The sequence below is a fragment of the Amphiura filiformis genome, chromosome 8 (genome assembly GCF_039555335.1).
Source record: "Amphiura filiformis chromosome 8, Afil_fr2py, whole genome shotgun sequence".
Lineage (NCBI taxonomy): Eukaryota > Metazoa > Echinodermata > Ophiuroidea > Amphilepidida > Amphiuridae > Amphiura > Amphiura filiformis.
Window position 1 is genome coordinate 55,104,420 of NC_092635.1, and position 20,231 is coordinate 55,124,650.

The 20,231-nt window shown below is 35.3% G+C and overlaps 1 protein-coding gene across 1 annotated transcript; it reads right to left on the reverse strand.

Moving 5' to 3' along the window:
- Positions 1-526: 526 nt before the first annotated feature.
- LOC140158311 (E3 ubiquitin-protein ligase CCNB1IP1-like) lies at positions 527-19,735 on the reverse strand. Its single transcript, XM_072181413.1, has 10 exons — positions 19,638-19,735; positions 18,364-18,423; positions 16,331-16,476; positions 10,361-10,475; positions 7,673-7,693; positions 7,106-7,197; positions 5,541-5,563; positions 5,128-5,219; positions 3,142-3,240; positions 527-1,586 (listed from the first exon to the last, which is right to left on the reverse strand). Exons 1-10 carry the CDS (start codon positions 19,711-19,713, stop codon positions 1,435-1,437), a joined length of 876 nt encoding a protein of 291 aa, XP_072037514.1. The 5' UTR covers positions 19,714-19,735; the 3' UTR covers positions 527-1,434.
- Positions 19,736-20,231: the final 496 nt, after the last annotated feature.

Consider the following 20,231-nt stretch of genomic DNA (forward strand, 5'->3'; position numbering starts at 1 on the left):
GGATGTTCATAACATTCATTTCAAAAAAGTCGGTATTGTGAAAAAAATTGAGGGCCAACCTCAGCAAAGCTTACAATATGGCTCTAATGAGACTTAATTAAAATGAAGACAATGTTAAAAAAGTTTAAGTTGATTTAGTCAGACACTTTCTTCTAAGGTCTGTAACTTGAGATCTCTGTGACCACTTTTTTTTAGGTCAGATGTTGATGGTGGTTAGGTCAATTTTGCATGAAAGCAGGTAACACTGGTATCATGTCTGTATGTGTCTATATACTACAGTACTCGGCAAATACAAAAATGTTTTAAAAACATAACCATGCATTTTGGTTACTCTTTTTTAAACGTTTTTATATGAAAAAACACTACATCTTAAAAATGGCAAAATCTTATTGAAAAATATTTTCACAAAATATTTTGTCAACACTTTGTTTGCATAAAGTTTTTAAAAATGTTTTCGGATATGTTATTAAAACGTTTTATACCCTTTACATACTGGGTAAATAATAACTGTATATAGTATACTGCGCCAAAAAAGTATTCTTACACTTGGAAGAAATATCCTAATTTTAAAACTAAACCATATTTTTGTAAATTTATTTGTTTAATAATATGCACTATCTAGTCCGGCACATTATGACACCCCATCGAATCCAATGTGACTTCAAGAAGCAAAGTTAAAATCATTTGATTAGACGAATGTCCACTTTTAAAAGTGACAAACTGGCCTATTCAAAACTCCACGGACTAGACATTTGGTTTGAGAGTGGTGAATGGCTCATTTATGCGTACCTTAATTTAAAACAAAAGGAACAAAAGAAAACTGAAACAAAAGAACTGACAAATAAAATGAGAGTTAGGAAAAGTACAGAGAAGTAAAAACTGAAATAAAAACTGCTTTAAATAAAGCTTCATTGAAGAAACTGTGTTCCCTCTTTGTTGCGCTTGTTGGAATCTTTTTGCACCTTGTATAGGCCAGTTTGTCACTTTTAAAACTGGACCTTTGTCTATTCAATTGCTTGTAACTTTACTTCTTGAGGTCACATTGGATTCAATGTGGTGTCATAATGTGCTGGATTAGATAGTGCATTTATTAAAAAAACAATTTTCCCCAAATATGGTTCAGTTTTGAAATTGTGACTATTTTTCCAAGTGTCGGGATACTTTTTTTTGGCGCAGTATAATACTTCCCTCTAGTTAGCATTCATCATAAACACTGCAGCCAACCCCCATTTTCAACAATTACTCTTGAGGTAGCAACAAATTTGGTTGATTCCATTTGAGTTTAAGATAGGACATGTGTAAACTTCAATGTGTCGAAAAATCAGGCTTTGGAAAAAAGTAAACATTTGCATCATTAGTATGTTAAACATTTACTTGAATGATGTAATGAAGAAAACACATTTACAATCAAAAACTGTTTCTTATCTGATGTTGTCAAAGCCTGCGATGTCCAAGACGTTTTGTGATTTCATTTGGTGTACCCAGCTCCATATTAAAGCGACTCTGCACCACAGCTGCATCCTGCTCTAAATGGATGTGAGGAGTAGTGTGCAAGATTCCCCCGCTAGGACGCAACACAAAGTCCCCTGTAGAGCAAGTGACAAAAGCATTACATTGACTGTTGCCACAAGATTGGAAATCTACATTCACTTTGTTTGGCATGTGGGCAGACATTTTGAAAATTTGGAAGATGCAAAATGGATACAGTGTATTTTGGTGATGACATATAAAATGCTTGTTGAAAATTAAAAATTAACATTAGAATTAAGAAAAATTCTCTCCCTTATGCATACTGATCAACTTTATATTTGTACACAAAAAACATGAGTCAATGCATATCCAATTATAAAATGTGGGTTTTCTATCCACGAAGCTAGGACTTGTCATTAATATTGTATTGTTTTCCGAATGAGAAAATAGGAATTTATAAATGTATTATTGGCAGCATCCACGAAATGAAATGCTTCGCTGTCCGAAGCAGATACTGCAGATCTAATTCTGCAATAGGATGCTCGATTTCAAAACATCAAATTTATTATTTGTATCAAGCTGTGAAGCTGTTCAAGACGTATTGCGAAAAGGGAATCACAAATTTGAAGCTTTAGTTTAACTTCAAGTTATAAAACAGATAAGAGTCTTACTATAGATTGGCCTGGCTGGGAGGCCTAGCAGTTATTTTCTTATTAAATGTTATGACTTGGTGTCATTCTCTTATAACTATGTATAAGGTGTTATAAAACAAATACTACATGGTATTTTCAGGGAAATAGTGTCACTATTTTCCCCTTGGTACTGGCTACAGGCCTACCACCCCTCACCCAACTGGAATTTCCCTTCAATCCATGTTGTATTTGTATACTTCAGGTTGGAGTAGTATGTAAGAGCCGATGAAAAATTTTGGATCCAATAATTGGGCTATTCAGTTTCAGTTCAGTTCAATTTATTCGATCTGAAAACTGCCACAGCCCTGTGGAAGATTGACAAAAATTCTTCCATAGTGGGGGTATGTTTTACAAATGGAATTGGCTACCGTTCATTATTTTGAAAGTCATACTTTCCCTACATGACTTTACCTATACCTTCCACAACTAGGGTGAGTATTTCAAATGAAGTTCAGTTCAGTTTATTCGATCTGAAAACTGACACAGCCCTCTGGAAGATTGACAAAAATTCTTCCATAGTGGGGATATGTTTTACAAATGAAATTGTCTAGCGTTCATCATTTTGAAAGTCATACTTCCCCAACATGACTTAACCTATACCTTCCACAACTATTTGAGTATTTCAAATGAAGTTATCTTATTGTCTATTCTCCCTCTGAGGAGGTCCAGCCAAATCTTCAACAGGGGGGGTGGATTTGTAATGGATTAGCTCCTATTCACAAAATGGGCTGTTTTTGTTAAAACAAACATGTTGTTGCAACTTGCATTTGATTTTCCATGTACCACATGAAGTAAAAATAAGAACATTGTAAACATTTCAGTTGACTGTGAATGTGCCTTTAACAAAATAAGCTTTTATGTAAATTTGCCAACGCAGCAGTTTTCAAAAATAATAGAACAAGAACCAGCCAAAAACAAAAGAAAAAACTCCTTTACAAGAAACAACTTTCCTTATTAATTTTTTCTTACAATGACTTACTTTGTGGAGGTGAGTTGTGACTATGGAAGCTTAACCTAGCTGCATCTCCACCAGGGCCTCGTTGCCGACTACTACTGCTTCCAAGAGAGGATCCTGAAACTAGGAAGTAAGAGGATGAAATTCATGTACAGTGCAGATACCCTACATCAGGTAGTTCATCAACACTATAGCTCAATCTACTGATGATATTAAGAACTTCATCAATGGACTATATCTACTGTTAATATCAGGTAGTTCATCAATGCCTTCTATCTGCTTATCAGGTAGTTCATTAATATTCTATAACTGTTGATATCAGGTAGTTCACAAATGCCCTATATCTGCTGCTGATATCAGATAGTTCATGCCCTAAATCTACTGCTAATATCGGGTAGTTCATCAATATTCTTTATCTACTGCCAATATCAGGAAGTTCATCAATGCCCTATATCTACTGCTGGTATCAGGTAGTTCATCAATGCACACGCATATAATATCTACTGCTGATATCAATTAGTTCATCAATGCCATATATCTACTGCTGATATCGAGTAGTTCATCAATGCCCTATATCTACTGCTGATATCAGGTAGTTCATCAATGCCCTATATCTACTGCTGATATCAGGTAGTTCATCAATTAGAGAATAAAGGTATTGTTTTTAGCCGCTGGAGTGCATCTATCGTGTCATATAACACGGGCGACATCATTATTTTAAGTAAAACAGTTGTTTTACGCCAAAAATAGTGATGTCGCCCGTGTCATATGAGACGATAGATGCACGACAGCGGCTAAAAACAATACCTTTATTCTCATTCTTAAACACTTCAATTCAAATATATATATATCATACAAGTTTAATCAAATTAAATCATACATTTTGCAAGGAATTACCTAGGGCTTTAAATCGATCAGTCCCGTTATTGCTGTGCGCCTCCAATTGGTCCAAATAGCGAGTACGCGTATCGCGTCGCCGCACACACGCTGACCCGTGTGATATCGTGTCATATCACACGGGTAAAGATGGGTAAGAACCAATAAGATTGCAGGAACATTCTCAAGTGTTTAAGAATGCCCTATATCTACTGCTGATATCAAGTAGTTCATCAATGCCCTGCATTTACTGCTGATATCAGGCAGTTCATCAATGCCCTACATCTACTGCTCATATCAGGTAGTTCATCAATGCCCCAAATCTACTGCTCATATCAGGTAGTTTATCAATGCCCCATATCTACTGCTGATATCAGGTAGTTCATCAATGCCCCATATCTACTGCTGATATCAGGTAGTTTATCAATGCCCTATATCTACTGCTGATATCAGGTAGTTTATCAATGCCCTATATCTACTGCTGATATCAGGTAGTTTATCAATGCCCTATATCTACTGCTGATATCTAACTGTGCCAAAAGCAAAACGTGAAAATTAAATTTTTGTTTTTGCTTTGTTTTTGATGTATATCTATGAAACCAGATCTAAACTTACTGCTGACAAGTAAGCACCTATAGTTTGATCAGCTTGTAATAGACGGGAAATGTTAGGCTTTTACCACTACGCCGAAAAGTAGACCCACGTTACGAGTGCTTTTAGTTGACCCGTCTGGTCTATACTTTGGGTGTTAAAGAAAGTAGACAAAGTATAGGACTTGAATTAATAATTTGCGATGATTCTGGAGACATGTTACAAGACAATTCTCAAAATTAAAAAATGTTGATATTAATCCGCGATGTTATAAGGCCCGCCGATTACGAGCTGATCAAAGTATAGATAGTAATTGATAAGGAGCGCCCAATAGAAAATCCAACACCAGAAACGGCAAATTAAAACACTGAATCTTTGCAAACAAGGGTGCAGGTAATGGCAAAGGTAATTTTCAGCTACCTACATAATGGGCTATTCCAGAAATTAAAGGCACACCCCCTGAAGAAGACATGGGATTCCCAAAAATTTTCACCATTTTTTGCTCTGGGAATTCCCCCATAAAATGGCCATTATTCTACATACCTGATATTGGAAGATCAAATGAGCTGTTCATTCGGGAATCGCCACCCTTCGGCTGTTCCATCATGCCAACATTCCCCACAATCATCGTCTTACTGTAATTAGTAATTCATTAGTTATAAACACAAGGTTAATGCTCTCTTGATTTAAACATGTTAAAGGAATTCTTCAAATTATTGTTTGTACTTGGTTCAGTAAATAACTGATTGACTTTCATTCAGAAATGGACACAAAATTGAACAGGGGTTATAAAAAATTCTCACAAAAAACAAATAAAGTACTTAGTAATTTTCACTTGTTCCATACCTTGCACATGTTTTTAATCTAATAATGTACCACATTCTGTTTGTTGTTTGTTTCGCTATTTTGTTTATTTTAAAGGTTCAGTAATGAATCACATAGATTGGGGTACTTACCGCCTCAATGCATCGTACATAAGCTATGGGGAAAAGAAAATTGAAAGTGTTTATTGATAAAGTGGATTACTGTTTTTAAAACAGATGAACAGTCCACATATGCACTGGAAAAAGTAGAATTGAATACCAAAATACTATAGTTTTCGGCAAGGTTCTTCAGCGGACTGCTGATTTGGCCCTTTATATAGCGTAAACATGGAAGTGGGGTTCTGATTGGATAATAGAATCACATCATCATCACATCGGTACCTCATTCACTGATCGAGCTGCGTAGCATCACATGAACCAGACATGACCTAGTTCTTTTTCAGCTTTTTTATGCGATAATCAGGAAGAGCAGACGGACACAGCTGATGGACCTTGCTGAATACTATAAAGCGCTCCACAGACTCCGAGTATTGTACGTACAATATTGTATGTACAATATGTACGTTATTTAATCTATTGCCATTCCATTTCCAGTAATGTTTAAGTTCTAACGAATGTTTGATGACGAAAAATCGATAATATGTTACATGTAATATCTAGTAGAAATATATTATCGATTTTACGTCATCAAACATTCGTTAGAACTTAAACATTACTGGAAATAGAATGGCAATAGATTAAATAACGTACATATTGTACATACAATATTGTACGTACAATAAAAAGTCTGAATACTGCTTTATGCAACAATATTGCTATCAAGTTATATTTCATGATTATGCTGAAAGCCTCATGTTTGTTTCCTGTAGTGGTTTCAAAGGACAAGGCTTGTAATAGGCGGGACTCATCACATCATGGATTCATATAGAATGAGGTACACACAGCAAGGGCGCAGCTCCTACGTGAACTGCACTTTGCATATTGCGTGACTTTGGACTTTATTGTCTTACGCAGTAACAAAAACCGAATAATTCTTGCCTATAAAATACGAGCTGATCATATATGACCCTGTTAAATTAATATGTCAAGTTTTTACAATACATGATTTATATGTTATCTTAAATTTCTTTGTAGTTGCATTGGCATACAGTGGTGGTGCCAGGGGGGTCAGTCAGAACTTTTGCCCCCCAGAAAAAACCTAAAATTAAACAAATTTCCACTTTTGCTGTAATTTTGCGCAAAAATTGGTCAATTTTGCCCTCCCCCCTCCTTGAAATTAACTTTTCCCCCCTAATGCTCCCCCGAAAAAAATTCCTGGTGCCACCACTTTTGGCATATAGCCAGGAAAGGGTAGCTCAGAAATTATGATTTATGTATTAGGTGAAGAAAACAAAACAAAACTGTTCTATGGATGGACATACTTTTAAATTAGGGTCGACCAGTCTGAATTTTTTTATATTTTCTGGATGATGCTAAATGACCCTAAAAATCATGGGAAGCTCACATTTTTGCAAGCATATTGTGAAAATAGCCAAAAATGTTAATCAAAAATTGCAGTCAAAATTGATCAACTTTGCCCCCCCAAAAAAAAAAAAAAAAAAAAAAAAAAAAACTGGGCTGTTTTACTTGCATACAGCTAAAACATCTGGGTTGGTTGGGCCTGTAGAACAAGTTTTGTCCCTGTAAGTATACTTTACCTGTAGTTTTTGATACTGTCTGTTCCGTTCTACTAACTTGTCTGCATCATCTCTCTGACGCTTTTTGGTGCTTTCTAAATCTTTTTTCATTGCTGAAATAATTAAAAGTTTATGAATTAAATAGACTGATTTTTAAAAAAAAGTTACTTTTTAATCATTATTGCTACTGGTTTCCCAGATTCTACTGTCACTGTCAAACATTAAATAACCATAACCTGGTGGCTTGTTTCAAACAGGCAAACTTCTCCTTTTAGTTTAATTTAACTAAAAAACTACAGTGTATTTCTTAATAATAATAATAGGTCTTGCAGTTCTTGACTTAAGACCAATAGTAATATATGATCTATATCATAACTTTTTGGGCATCTTCCCCCTCCCAAGAGAAATCATGCACATAGAGCGGAAATGACACACCCCTTATCACCTTTATAGAACCCATACCATTCTTCTTGTGTGTCAGCTTTATTTGTCTCAATATTTTAGTGTAAAAACTGCCAGATCATGCTTCCTCCCACCCGCCTTGATACAAACAATGCAAACTTTCAAAATAATTTTAAATTTTCTTACCTGCAAGTTGATTCTTTACAGCTTTAAATGACAGTTCAGGAAAATAGAAAGTAACTTTTTCTCAATTCATATTACCAAATAAACTAAGCTCAAAAAGAAACTTATAATTTTTCACAAGGTCATATCTTGAAATCCTGTCCATCAAATTGAACCAAAATTACACACAGATTTACTTCAATACTCTACTTTTAACACATGTCAGTAACCAAGCAGTTATCCAACTGACACAACAGCAAAATGCACTGACATAGGACAGCTTCCTGGACCACATTCACAGCCCAGCCCTGTTTCATGAAAAAAGTATATGAAAAGCAGAAAGCAGCACCATTTTATCATCTGTGCAAGGATCTTGTGTGCATTCTCACAGATTTTTTGTCCTGGGTGCCAAATGTTGGGCTGTGAAAGTGAAGGAATTCCAGGAAGCTGTCCCATGACAGTGCATTTTGCTGTTGTGTCAGTTGGAAAACTGCTTGGTTACTGACATGTGTTTTGAGTAGAGTATTAAGGTAATCCTGTGTGTAATTTTGGTTCATTTTGATTAACAGTATTTTAAGATATGACCTTGTGATTCACAAGTTGTAAAACATTATAAGTTTCTTTTTGAGCTCAGTTTATTTATGCAATAATTTTTTAGAATAGAATAGGCTGTACCTTTATACCTGAAAAGGGATGATTTTAATTTATTCTTTTTTTTTCTTATTATTATGGAGGGCTCTTTCAATACATACATATTGATCTCCTTAGGCATCCAGATAAATATTACAAACAATCTGTTAACAAAATAAATATACAATGAATACATAATTAATTGAAAAAACATTTACAAATATTATGTGTACATGACATATACTAGTAGGAACATAGATAACAATCATATTACTGATAGAATGATTATGATCCAGACTTAAACAATTGCATTAAAAAAATGTGCGGACTGAAAGAGTTATAATCTAAATGCACAGCGACTGGAAGGTCATTCCACACCTTAGTTCCACTTTAGGCAAAGGTACATTTATCTAGAGTGTTCTTTCAAAGTGAACAACTAAACTTTTTGAAGATTGACTACCGGTACCTTTTGCATGCATACATTCATCAAAAATAAATTGAGAACTAAGGGTGTGAGTGAGTCCCGGAATTTGAGTCCCGCCTGATAATCTATTACCCGGCAGGAAATTCCCTGCCCGGTACCAAATTAAAAAAAAAAAAAAAAATTAAATTTTTTTAAAAAGGTTTTTTTCGGTTTTGTAGTGTCTCTGGACCTAGATGCTAGGATCATGGTTGATCTAAAAAAAATTTTTTTTTAAATTGAATTTTGCACATTGTTTTGTGTTTTTAATATGAAAATTGATACATCGTTTTCATGTCATACTCTATTAATGATATCAAAATGCATTGAATTTGATTTTTTTTTAAATTTTTTTTTTTGCAACCGAAAATCACACCCCTATTGAGAACTCAAGTGATACTGAACCTGAACTGTTAACAAGAACAATAATAGTGAGCACTGGAAATTGACCATACAGTAACAAAGTGCAACATAACAAGGGCATACTTTTGGCAAGCATGTTAAGTGTTCTTGGTGGAAAATAATAATACCAATAATATTTAACTCTGCACGTAATACCAATTAGAAATATTTCATGATATTCGATTTGCACATGAACATGGTTCTGGATCAAACACTACACCTACCTATATTAATTGAATTTACTCTATCAACTAATTGTTGGCGTATGAAAGTAAAAACGTTATCAAAGTTATCAAATAAAGACTTCATACTAAAGACCATAAAGCTTTTTTGATATTAAGTGTGAGCTTATTCTCATGAAACCATCTAGCAATACTGTGCTTATTTCTGTCAATTTCAGTCTGGAGTGTACTAGCGTCAGACAAACTACAAACATGACAAAGCAGGGTATTGTTATCTGAGCTGCATGTTGTATGCAGTGAGTAGATTTATGCCATTGGGAAGGAACTCCACTATAAAAGTTGCAAGCAATTGTGTGAATGCACTGTCAAAAACTACCTTAACTAAGATTTTCAAAAGAATGAAAAAGAAAGTGACCGGGAAAGTGACCCTTAACAAGGATTTGCTTGGTAGATCACACCCTTAAGGTTGGTCTTAACCCTGGAATTATGGAAACTTTTGGGCCTCATAACTGCAAAATTGTTGGTCTTATAAAATATATAAAAGTATACATATTTATCTGTGAGGTCAAATTTGGGCAAAAATGCTCAGTTTTGGAGAAGACCCATTCCAAAAAGCAGGCTTTTTGACCCCAATTTTTTTGGGAAATGTAACAAAAAATTCTTGAGTTAAAAAAAAAATTGGACCAATTTTCACCAAAAATGGTTGAAAAACACTAAATTAACATGAAAAATGAAAAAAAAAATCCTAGATAGTTTTAATCTAAAATTAGAAATTTTACTCAAGAATTGTTTTTAAAATGGGTAAAAAAACCTGTTTTGGGGGGATTTTTATTCAAAACTGAGCATTTTTGCCCAAATTTGACCTCACAGATGAATTCATCAAACTATTGCCATTTTAAATAATGTATACTTTTATTTACTTAAGACCAACAATTTAGCAGTTATGAGCCTCAAAAGTTCCAGGGTTAAGAGCAACGTTAACATGGATATTCTGAAAACATAATATCAGACTACGTAGCAAAAAGCTTCAAAGGATACAGGTCAGTTCTGCCTGTGTCTTTCCTAGTACTTGATCATAGTACTGTTCTAGCTGTGTAAACTTCTCTTTGGCCTTGGTACTGGCATATTCCTGGTACAAATGTTCCTGGTGTGTCTGTGTGAAAACAAATCAAAATTATGGTAAAAAGATTGAGTAATTATGCTGTTTGACTGTAATAGTATTATATCAGTGTGATTTGATTGAATAAATCTTTTATGTACAAGTGCGTAACCAGCCTCGGCATTACAAGGGGGAACACCTGGGTATTGAGAATTCTGTCCCTGTAAGAGGAAAGAGCCAAAACCTGGTAGAGGGGGTGCTGCCGGTGGGTAAAACAACTGACCAGTTTCTACAGTAGCACATAATAGTCGACGGTGGTAGCCGTCGACGGTGGTAGCAACTTTAGCAAAGTTTTGTTTGGAAATGCATATTATTATTAAATTATTATTATTATTAATGTCTTTTAGATTATCTTGTGCTTTTTGAAAGCAATAGTAAACTGTAATTTTGTAGTGTAAGGCATAATTGCTGCAACTTATGATTGTCACCTATAGTGGTTCAATTTGCCGAGTGTACAAATTATCATTGGATCAATCAATCAATCAATCAGTCTTTATTTCATTCAAAATACAACAATACAATAACAGCAAGACAACACATTTGAATGAGGAGATGCTCAGAAGGCCAAAAAGGCCTGAACAAGCACCCCCTTAACCTTAGCCTAAGTTTCTTAATTTGTCTAATAAAATACAAATACATACATACAAGCACCCCCCCCCCGCCCTCGTTCATACATTCATGTAGAACGAACTAAGCAGGGAAAAAATGATGAATAAAGAACATGCAGAATATAAGTGTACGACAAATTAGGATTTCATAACATATGCTCACGTATATCGCAAAAGAAAGCTGAACATTTTGTGAATATAATATAAATGCTAAGAGATCAGTTAATTTTAATCGATTTTTTGTTTTAAAAGGAAGAAAAATAAAAATAAGTAAATCAAAGTAAATCAAAGAGATATTAAGTGTACATTTCCATAAGGTTTGTTTAAATTTGGGATCTAAAGAGTTGATGTAGCCGTTTTGGCGCATCTGTCAATCGAATGCCATTTTCTTGGCCCGGCGGTTCTTATTGTTTTGTTAGCAAACTCTGTTTTTGTAAGACAGATCTTGTAATCTTCAGCGTTTCTTGTGTGATACCTGAGGTGATTCCTCTGCTCAACGAAATAACTATTGAAGGCCTTTGGTAACAGATTGGTATTATACTTGTACATGAAAGTGCTTAGTTCGAGATCATAACTATCATAAACATTAAGCAAATTGTAATTCTTGAAAATAGGGGCTGAGTGACTTAAAAAGTGACTATTCGATATCATTCTAAGGGCTGTTTGTTGAAGTTTGAAAATCTTTTCCAAATATTTTTGACAAGTATTTCCCCATGCTAAGATACCGTAGTTTATGTAAGGAAGTATTAAAGTACAATATAGTGAATACATTATTCGTTCGGGAACAAAATGTTTCAGTTGGTTTATTACACCAACACCTCTAGATATATTCTTTGAGATGTTGGTAATATGAAATTTCCAAGTTAGATTGTCAACTTGGGGATGGAACTTTCTCCTCCATCTCAAAGTATCAATAAACAGATTGTGTGTTTTTAATTATGTTTTACATACAGAATTTACCACTGCCTGAATATAATCATAAGACTAAGAAGTTTAATAATTTAATGAAGTAAATTAAGCATAATTTTGCATTACAAGGGGGAACACCTGGGCATTGGGAATTCTATCCCTATAAGAGGAAAGAGCCAAAACCTGGTACAGGTGTGCTGCCAGTGGGTAAAACAACTGACCAGAATCGACAGTAGCTAGCACATGATACAAATATGAACCATTCACATGTAAAAAGTCCATTTTTGGATGTGCCATAGTGAGAGTAACAACAACAACAACAACAACAACAACAACAACAACAACAACAACAACAACAACAACAAAAAGGATGTACATGAGTCGACAGTGGTAGCAACTTTGGCAAAGTTTTGTTTGGAAATATATATTATCATTTATATTATAATTATATATTAGTGTCTTTTAGATTATCTTATCAACAAATTGTAATTTTGCAGCGGAAGGCATAATTGCTGTAAGTAATGATTGTCACCTATAGTGGTTCAATTTGCCGATTGTACAAAGTATTATTGGGTTATCAATTTGGAGGGTGGAACTTCCCCCTCCATCTCAAAGTATCAATAAACAGATTGATTTTAACTTGTGTGCATCTTTTTTAATTATGTTTCAGATACAGAATTTACCACTGCCTGAATATAATCATAAGACTAAGAAATAATTTAATGAAGCAATTTAAGCATAATTTTGCATTACAAGGGGGGAACACCTGGGCATTGACGAAAGAGCCAAAATCTGGTACAGGGTTGCTGCCGTGAGTAAAACAATTAACCAGCATCTACAGTAGCACATAATACAAATATGAGCCATTCACATGTAAAAAGTCCATTTTTGGATGTGCCATAACAACAAAAATAGGATGGACATAAGTCGACGGTGGAAGCAACTTTGGCAGAGATTTGTTTGGAAATATATATTATTATTTATATTATAATTATATATTAGTGTCTTTTAGATTATCTTATCAATAAATTGTAATTTTGCTGTGGAAGGCGTAATTGCTGCAAATTATGATTGTCACCTATAGTGGTTCAATTTGCCGAGTGTGCAAGTTATCATTGGGTTATCAACTTGGGGATGGAACCAGGGCTGTCAACTTTTTGGAATTGCTAGGCGTGAGACACTGTCGTACCGGGACGGATCTCTTGCGTGAGACTCACAATGCGTGAGAGTTGACAGCCTGGATGGATCTTTCCCCCTCCATCTCAAAGTATCAATAAACTGATTGATTTAAACCTGTGTGTTTTTAATTATGTTTCAGATACAGAATTTACCACTGCCTGAATATAATCATAAGACTAGGAAGTTTAATGATTTAATGAAGTAATTTAAGCATAATTGTGTATTTTAAGCATTTTTGTATTCTTTTGTCTATTGAATGAAGTTCAGAACAAGTAGATCTGTATACTCATGATGAAGTAGTGTCTTGTTTACATCTACTGTTGATATGCACTGTGTACTGATGAAGTAGTATACATTGCTGTAGATTTGTGTATGAAGTAAAACACTGAATGCATCTTCTGTAGATGTGTGTATTGATAAAGCAGTGCATGCTTACATCGACTGATTGATATGTGTAGTGATGAAACAGTGCAATGCTTACATCTGCAGTAAATCTGTGTATTGATGAAGTAGTGCATTGTTTACATCTACTGTTAGATCTGTGTGTTGATGAAGTAGTGCATTGCTTACTTCTACTGCAGATCTGTGTATTGATGAAGTAGTGCAATGCTTACGTCTTCTGTAGATCTGTGTATTGATGAAGTAGTGCATTGCTTACTTCTACTGCAGATCTGTGTATTGATGAAGTAGTGCATTGCTTACTTCTACTGCAGATCTGTGTATTGATGAAGTAGTGCATTGCTTACATCTACTGTAGATCTGCATATTGACGAAGTAGTGCATTGCTTACATCTACTGTAGATCTGCATATTGATGAAGTAGTGCATTGCTTACATCTACTGTAGATCTGCATATTGATGAAGTATAGTGCATTGCTTACATCTACTGTAGATCTGCATATTGATGAAGTAGTGCATTGCTTACATCTACTGTAGATCTGCATATTTATGAAGTAGTGCATTGCTTACTTCTACTGTAGATCTGTATATTGATGAAGTAGTGCATTGCTAACATCTACAGTAAATCTGTGTATTGATGAAGTAGTGCATTGCTTACACCTAATGTAGATCTGTGTATTGATGAAGTAGTGCATTGCTTACACCTAATGTAGATCTGGATATTGATGAAGTAGTGCATTGCTTACACCGAATGTAGATTTGGATATTGATGAAGTAGTGCATTGCTTACACCTAATGTAGATCTGCATATTGACGAAGTAGTGCATTGCTTACATCTACTGTAGATCTGCATATTGATGAAGTAGTGCATTGCTTACATCTACTGTAGATCTGCATATTGATGAAGTATAGTGCATTGCTTACATCTACTGTAGATCTGCATATTGATGAAGTAGTGCATTGCTTACATCTACTGTAGATCTGCATATTTATGAAGTAGTGCATTGCTTACTTCTACTGTAGATCTGCATATTGATGAAGTAGTGCATTGCTAACATCTACAGTAAATCTGTGTATTGATGAAGTAGTGCATTGCTTACACCTAATGTAGATCTGTGTATTGATGAAGTAGTGCATTGCTTACACCTAATGTAGATCTGGATATTGATGAAGTAGTGCATTGCTTACACCTAATGTAGATCTGGATATTGATGAAGTAGTGCATTGCTTACACCTAATGTAGATCTGGATATTGATGAAGTAGTGCATTGCTTACACCTAATGTAGATCTGGATATTGATGAAGTAGTGCATTGCTTACACCTAATGTAGATCTGTGTATTGATGAAGTAGTGCATTGCTTACACCTAATGTAGATCTGGATATTGATGAAGTAGTGCATTGCTTACACCTAATAGATCTGTGTATTGATGAAGTAGTATATTACATACTATTGATATGTACGGTGTACTGATGAAATAGTATATTGCTGGAATGTACTCTAATTATGTGTGTTAATGAAGTGGTGCATTAGTTACATTTATTGTAAATATATCTGCATGTTGATGAAATAGGTTATTTGATATCAAAAATAAAATTGCTATTTAACCTTTTACTAATATCTAAAATGGGGAACAAAATGCATCAGGAAAAATGAAATTATAGACTGCTCCCCCCACACAGTAACATTTGTAGCTGTTTCCCCTGGTAAAACTGTGTGTTTCTTGTCAGGGGGAGCTCATACATACCTCTGTAAATTCAGTGCACATAAGAAATATCTTTAATACTGACTGAGTGTTATCAATATACTGTGTTGTAAATGTTTAGTAGTAGGAGCAGATGTACTGTACTTTAACGCGTACATTCTGTGTGGTCAGAAATTGTCCAAAGCTCCAGCCGTATCGAGAATATATTGTACATCAATATACTTCTAAACAGATGGATATTGGTGCACTATAACCAGTCGAGAATAAATTTAGTACAGGGAAATAGTACAAATAACACAGTGCTTTTCAGTTTTGATTTTATGATACAGCAGAGGTCATTCAACACTTGAGGGCATATGTGATGTGATCAACAAAATGGGTCAGATGTTGGGAAAATTGATTTTGAGATATAACCAATAATAGTATTCAACTTCCTTTGTGTTTTATTGTTCTGAACAACACTAGAATGGCCATATCTGTGAAACCGTAAGTATAAATATATGATGGGGTTTTCAGCAAAATGAAGTTCTGAGAATGGCTCATGTAATGAAAATGAAAACTGAATTTTGATTTTGATCGACATCAGATTCATTTTCCTTGATCGCATCACATATTCGCTTAGAAGTGAATTAATCGGATTAACTGCCATAGCAATGAATACAATTTTGAATATATCGCCCTGCACTAGAACATTCACACGGTACCTAAGCATTGAACCAAGATGTCATAGAACAGGGATAAAGACCTGAATCATAATTCTATAGAATATTCATATCATGCTGATCACTCGCACCTGTAAGATTAGTATCTTTGAAGAGTGGTATTGTATTCAATCTATGATTGCAGACAGACACAGGTGATGAGTGCAACTTGCTTATAGTGCAGGGCGATATATTAAAAAATTGTATTCATCTATTGCTCTGGTAGTTCATCCGATTATTACGTCACCTCCCCGGCAAATAACCAGCACCAGTTACAGTGGTATCATTAATGAGGTGCTCAAAACTCAGTATATTTACTCTAAACATGTTTTCTGATTTATTCACATACCTGATACACCCAGAATGATATAGCTCTCGAGCAGACCTCAATAATAGTTTCTGGTTTCAGACCTGCTAATACCATAGACTTGTATTGCTCTGATGGAGACAAATCAATTCTGATGACATCAAACTTCCCTGCAAGATTGGTTCCACCTGTATACAAAATCAGATCATAACCATAAACCAACAGCTTTGTGTGATTTCTGAACCACAAGATGTCGCAAAGGAGGAAGAGAATTCTCACCTAAGAGCTCCTAATGCCCCAGCATACTTTCCTGCCGCTTGCCGCTCATGGCAGGGCGCTTCAACCAATGACAAGCCTTGATTGTGTCCGTTTGTCTGCAATGCGCGTGCGCCACGCCGCTCAGCGGCAGGGTAGTATGAAACCAGCTTTAGGCAAGTTATCAGATAACTCACACAGATACGCATATTCTCCCAGCTGACAGGGCAACGCCTTAAGGGGGTACTACACCCCTGGCCAATTTTTTGCCTATTTTTGCATTTTTCTCAAAAAAAGATATGTATATTATAGGGTAAGGACTACAACTACTGTACTGAAAATTCAGCAACTCAAAGCAAGTAGTTATTGATTTTTTGATCAACTTTGCTTTCCCTCATTTTTGACTGTAACTCCACAACTGTTGTCTGTGCTGAAATAAAATTTCCAGTGCAGTAGTTGTAGTCCTTGCCCCTATAATATACATATCTTACTTGTCCCCAATGCACTATAATTTTTGAGAAAAATGCAAAAATAAGCACAAAATTGGGCAGGGGTGTAGTACCCCCTTAACTGCTTGGTCACCTCAATTTATCCCTGATTACTACCCTTTTATCATGTATACACAAAATAAAGCACAGCTCATGGTTGACACGATCAGGGCCAGGGTGATGGTGGCATACGGCAGTGTAACTCTTGACCAATTTTCTCCTTGTATCTGGAGAAGTCTTGAACCTATGGAGTACTACCAATATGTGGCAAGCTTCCTTGATTATAGGATCCATTGATGAGACTGCTATTGACACACAGAGGTCCCAGGTTCAATCCTGACCAAGATTGATTTAATTAATTTTAGAATTGAATGCCATTTTAAAACCTCCAAAACTAGGAAACACCGGGGGACGGGGGCTGATCAGGGAAGAGTTTAATGTTCCACTGCCAATTGAAGTAGAACCAATATATTGTGATCAAACCATAAACATACTACATACATATAATACAGTAATCTTAGATAGAAATTGTTACCCAGTAAGCTCTGCTGCATACTCTTTATTGGGATACAAAATTTGCTATATATCTCTTCATTATCTAATATATAATCTATTTCCAGCCATTTTTAGCTTCTAACAAATTTTTTATGGCATAAAACCAGTAACATATTTCAACCAGACATTTGACATCAAATATCCCAGCAAACACAAAACATTTTACAGAAAACGTTTAAATGTCAGGTTATATGAAGGGTATAAAAACGTTTTAATAACATTCAAAAAACATTTTTGAAAACTTGCTGCAAAACATTCTAAACAAAATGTTATTTAAGTGTTGACAAAATATTTTTTTTAATGTTTGCCCAAAATGTTTTACAATAACGTTTTAAAAACTTTTTCATGATATTTTTACAATCGAAATTAAATGTTATTAAAACGCGTTTTGAATAAACGCGTTTTAAGAACATTTTGTGTTTGCTGAGATAATTGACTGTCCATCAACAAACATTAACTAGATGATAAAAATGAATTGAAATAGATTGAATAACGAATACTTTTTGATCAAATATTTTACGTCAAATATCTGGAGTACTGTATATATGGATCTTAATATTAGGTAATCTACAAAAAAATGGGCTATTTCAATTGAAATCCATACACCCCCACCCTATGGAATACATGACCATCTCCCACACAGGGGGTGTAGATGTCATATGGAGTCACCCATTCAGGTAATCCCATTTAAAATTCACACTCCCTGTGTGGGAGATTAAGGTAATGTCTTCCATAGGGGGTGTATGGAGTTCAACTGGAATAGCCCAATGTACTCACAGGCTGGACATGAGAGTGATTTTTTGAATTCCTTTGTTCCATCTTCATCACAAAAGATATCTGTGATACATCATTATTTAAGGAAATAATTAGTCAAGTTGCTCTTGTTTGTGTCCACAAGATGGACAGTAGGCCTATTCATTTCTCCACAAACTACTAATTCTTGCAGATTTCTGTAAACATCATTTATCCATGCACAGCAATCTTTGGCAAGTGCAGCTATCTGTTCTTCTTGAATCATGCCTAATGCCTTCATTGTAACCTAGCACATATTCAGGGGCGTAGCAAGCGGGGGAACAGGGTGGACGAAGTTCATGGGCCAGAGGGTTCATGGGCCCGAGCACAAAAGCGAAATTTAAATAAGGGCTGATAATGGAGAGCAGGGCCAGATTTACCATTGGGCCAGATGGGTCCAGGTCCAGGGCCCCTAACAATTGCCCTATGCATCTTTCTTTTAACCGCAATAACAGCATGTTTTTTGATCAAAATAGGGCAAAATAGTAAAATTTTCCAAACTTCGCATGCATTCAAATAGCAAAATGATCTGGGGCCAAGTAGTCTGAAATTGATTTTTTTTTTGTGTTTTGCGGGCAAATTTCCTGCATCGGAATAAAATATGTTAGTCCCCCTATATTATACGTAAACCAAAACTTGGCCACTGACTTGAGTGCACATGCCTTCCTCGGCACGTGAGTGTGGAGCCTCTAAATTTTAGCCTGGCCCAGGGCCCCCCATAAGGTAAATCTCGCCCTGGTTAAAAGGGCCTGATGTACTGCTCCTTGTCCATGGGCCCCTGATGCTCTTGCTACGCCCCTGCACATATTGCAGGGATGTACTTTATTGGATGTACGTTAAATAGGAGATGTATTTAAGGCATGATCTTCCAAAAAGCACAGCATGTTAATGTCCTGCATCTGTTAAGGTTGCTTGAAGAAGATGCTATTTTGGGGCCATGATATTTGTAAACAGAGCTGTACCAATCAAATCTGAACCACAGTGCTCTGAGAAATGCACCCGGGCAGGGGTGGGGGCACAAAGTTTCATTGTGTACATGTGTGACCAGAAAAATGTGAAAAAAACAAAGGGTCCTTTCATCAGAGAGTGAATAGTGAATACAAATTGCATGAATTACGTTTAGGGGTCAAGAAGGGTTGTTTTCGAACTTTAATCGCACATGTGTACACTATGAAACTTGCGGGATCAAATGTACATGTTCTCTCTGATGGTATTTACTTCAGCAATTGATTCATTTTAGTGAAGTCTCAAAAGGATACGAGAGCAGGATGTGATCCAGGCGTATGTACGCAGACTCTTACGGCATTTACGCACATTGCAGAGCAAGTCTTCCATATCTCCAGGTGATTTTCTTTGAAAGTGCCGTCTTCTGAAAAGTAAATTAAAAAATCTTTCAATTGGTCATTAAAGTTAGAGTCCGAAGTTTTCCGTTTTACGGAAAACGGAAGAAAATCACGGAATCGGAGGTACAACACGGAAAATGACATTTTTGTATGATGTGACAAAAGTTGTTAAAAGATAAGAGAAATAAATGTTAAAAACAATCATGAGTTGTATATGTCAATTTTTATGATAAAAATACTGTTTAATAATACCGAAATAAAGGTATATTAACAAGGCATGAACCCCCTATATCCCTCCAAACATCCAATCAGAGCATATTGATCGCGATATTGAACACTTTATTGTGACATTAATATCATTGTATATACATTTTAAGATTTATTCATGACACAGATTTACAAATTTTACAACACGGATTACAACACAGAAAATAGATTTTAGAAAACGGTAAACTTCGGACTCTAATTAAAGTCCCTATTTGGTGTGATGTCTTATCCTGATGCTGAGTA